At 43.8% G+C, this 2,056-nt stretch overlaps 1 protein-coding gene across 1 annotated transcript; it reads right to left on the bottom strand.

Annotated features, from left to right (window-relative positions):
* Positions 1 to 1,345: 1,345 nt before the first annotated feature.
* LOC115686698 (WD repeat-containing protein LWD1-like) lies at positions 1,346 to 1,774 on the bottom strand. Its single transcript, XM_030612077.2, has one exon. It carries the CDS (start codon positions 1,772 to 1,774, stop codon positions 1,346 to 1,348), a length of 429 nt encoding a protein of 142 aa, XP_030467937.2.
* Between the last annotated feature and the right edge of the window lie 282 nt (positions 1,775 to 2,056).

Below are 2,056 nucleotides of genomic sequence, written 5' to 3'. Positions count from 1 at the left end.
CAAGTGGAGTTCTGGGAATCGTACCTTTTAGGCAATGTGAAACAACTTTACCGAATGGGAAAGATCGATCGTAGTTGCTTTAATTAGCCATCGAAGATTAAAAAACATAATCGTACTGAAAGTTCGATTGATGTCGGGTTTCAGTAAAATCTTGGACGCCACGAAGTGACGACTTCACGTGCATCATCGATGTTTGACGTCAAATGAGCTAATCAGAAGCTTTTTGAAAGATTTTGTTTTTGGGTTTTGTGTGGCATGTCCGAATCGATGATTGAACCGAAACCAGCTTGCATGTTTTTCCATGCATCAATCTTCGAAGGTAACAAAAGGAAACCGATTCACTATTACTGTTTCTCTATTTTTCTTGGCTTAGAGTTGGGATTGTTGAATTTAGGGAGCTTTCTCTCTTCTGCTTTTGTGAAGGGCTGTCTTTTTCTCTGTTTTTATTGGAGGAAATTTCTTCGACCCAAATGTTGTTTGATTAATAAACATTACCCATGCATTTTCAATGCTAGATTCCTCCTAAGCAAGAGGTTAAAGTGCTTTGTCAGGGTCACATACAGACCTCGGCATCACTTGAACGTTACATAACAAGAGGATATTCCCTCTCCCTGAGAAAGAAAAAATATACAGGGAGAATTAGGGGCGAGGCGTACGGATATCAGCATGTTAAAATAAAAAACGCATCTGTGGAGCACGCCACCACAGCAATGCAAACAAACAGGTCACCGTTACTCTCTCTCTCTCTCTCTCTCTCTCTCTCTCTCTCTCTCTCTCTCTCTCTCTCTATGTTTAGTCTGCCTTACATTTTCAATTCTAGATTAAATTGCTAAACTAAAACCACATCTTGTGAGTTAATTCAAATTCCACATAATTAACCCAGCTTGCACACTCTCCTCTTGTCCGTTGCGTATTTGATTCATTCATATCCCTTTTGCCTTTGACCATAGATCACTCCCTGCCCTCATCATAGCCGCGGATTATTGCAACCGCCACTCCAACGCTATTACCTCTAATGATGCCCCACCGATGGGCACCACATCCGCTACTTATAGACTTGTCAAAATAGGTCTTAAACCCATTTATTAACCCAAAATTGTTTAAATGAATCACCTTTATTTTGAAAGACCTAGTAATATGGGTTCTAAAATGAAAAGCCTAAAATAAATAGGTTTAAATGGGTTCTCAAATGAACACATTTCCAACCCACCTAAATTGAGGCTCAAACTCTCTTCTCTCTCCCTCTTTGCTCTTTTCATTCGATTCTTTGGAAGTCAAAGGAGCAGCTGAATGCCTTCTTCTAGTGGGCGTTGAGCTGGGTGTCGACGGTCTCGCACCCAATGTCCTAGATGGTGCAGGTGGTGTCAATTGTAGAGGTGCTAATGCTCTTGGGCTCGGCCTCATTCCAGGTGAAGGAGGTGAGGGGCCAGTAGAAATCATTGTTCTCGTTGCCGTTGAGGGAGGAGCGGAGTTCGACGCGGGATGATCCGTTGGATGCGGGTCGCTGGAGATGACAAGGAGATCGGCACGCTGGAAGTCCTTGTTGGGGAAGAAAGCGGCCTTGGTGGGGGTAGGGGTGGTCAAAGGAGAGGTTAGGATCGACTCTGATCACGCCGGTGGAGTGGTTGAGTCGCACGATCTCGACGCAATTGATGATGGCAGTGGGGTCGTCAAGTAGGTTGGCGATGGCGAGGCAGTACTTCTTGTCGTGGCGGATGCTCCAGTTTTGGTGCTTGTCAGAGACGACTGGGTTCGAATTGCTGCTTGCTCCCATTACCTTGTTGGATCCAGATTCAATAAGTCAGACAGCTTAATTCGAGCTCTGTGAGCGCGAGTAGTCACAGCGTCGAAGGAGCCACGATGGAGGAAGGGGCGACGATGCCTATTTCATACCTTGCGGAGGAAGAGCGATTCTATATATGTTGTTTATTGATTTTTATTATTTTGAATTCGCTAATTGCTTGATTGACATAGTTAAAAAAATGTGAGTTATGTGGGTGGGTGTGAGTTGGGTAACGGGTCTTTAGGAAATAAATTGGTTAATGTGAATTAAATG

The sequence above is a fragment of the Syzygium oleosum genome, unplaced genomic scaffold (assembly GCF_021117445.2).
Source record: "Syzygium oleosum isolate NSW1041296 unplaced genomic scaffold, Sole_v2.1 Sole_v2.11, whole genome shotgun sequence".
In the NCBI taxonomy this organism is placed as follows: Eukaryota; Viridiplantae; Streptophyta; class Magnoliopsida; order Myrtales; family Myrtaceae; genus Syzygium; species Syzygium oleosum.
Note: the sequence above shows the minus strand (reverse complement) of the source record. Positions and strands in the feature narration are given on the sequence as shown.

What these genes read in the sequence shown, in the direction of transcription:
- LOC115686698 (XM_030612077.2), bottom strand. Translation starts at nt 1,774, where the DNA reads ATGGGAGCAAGCAGCAATTCGAACCCAGTCGTCTCTGACAAGCACCAA.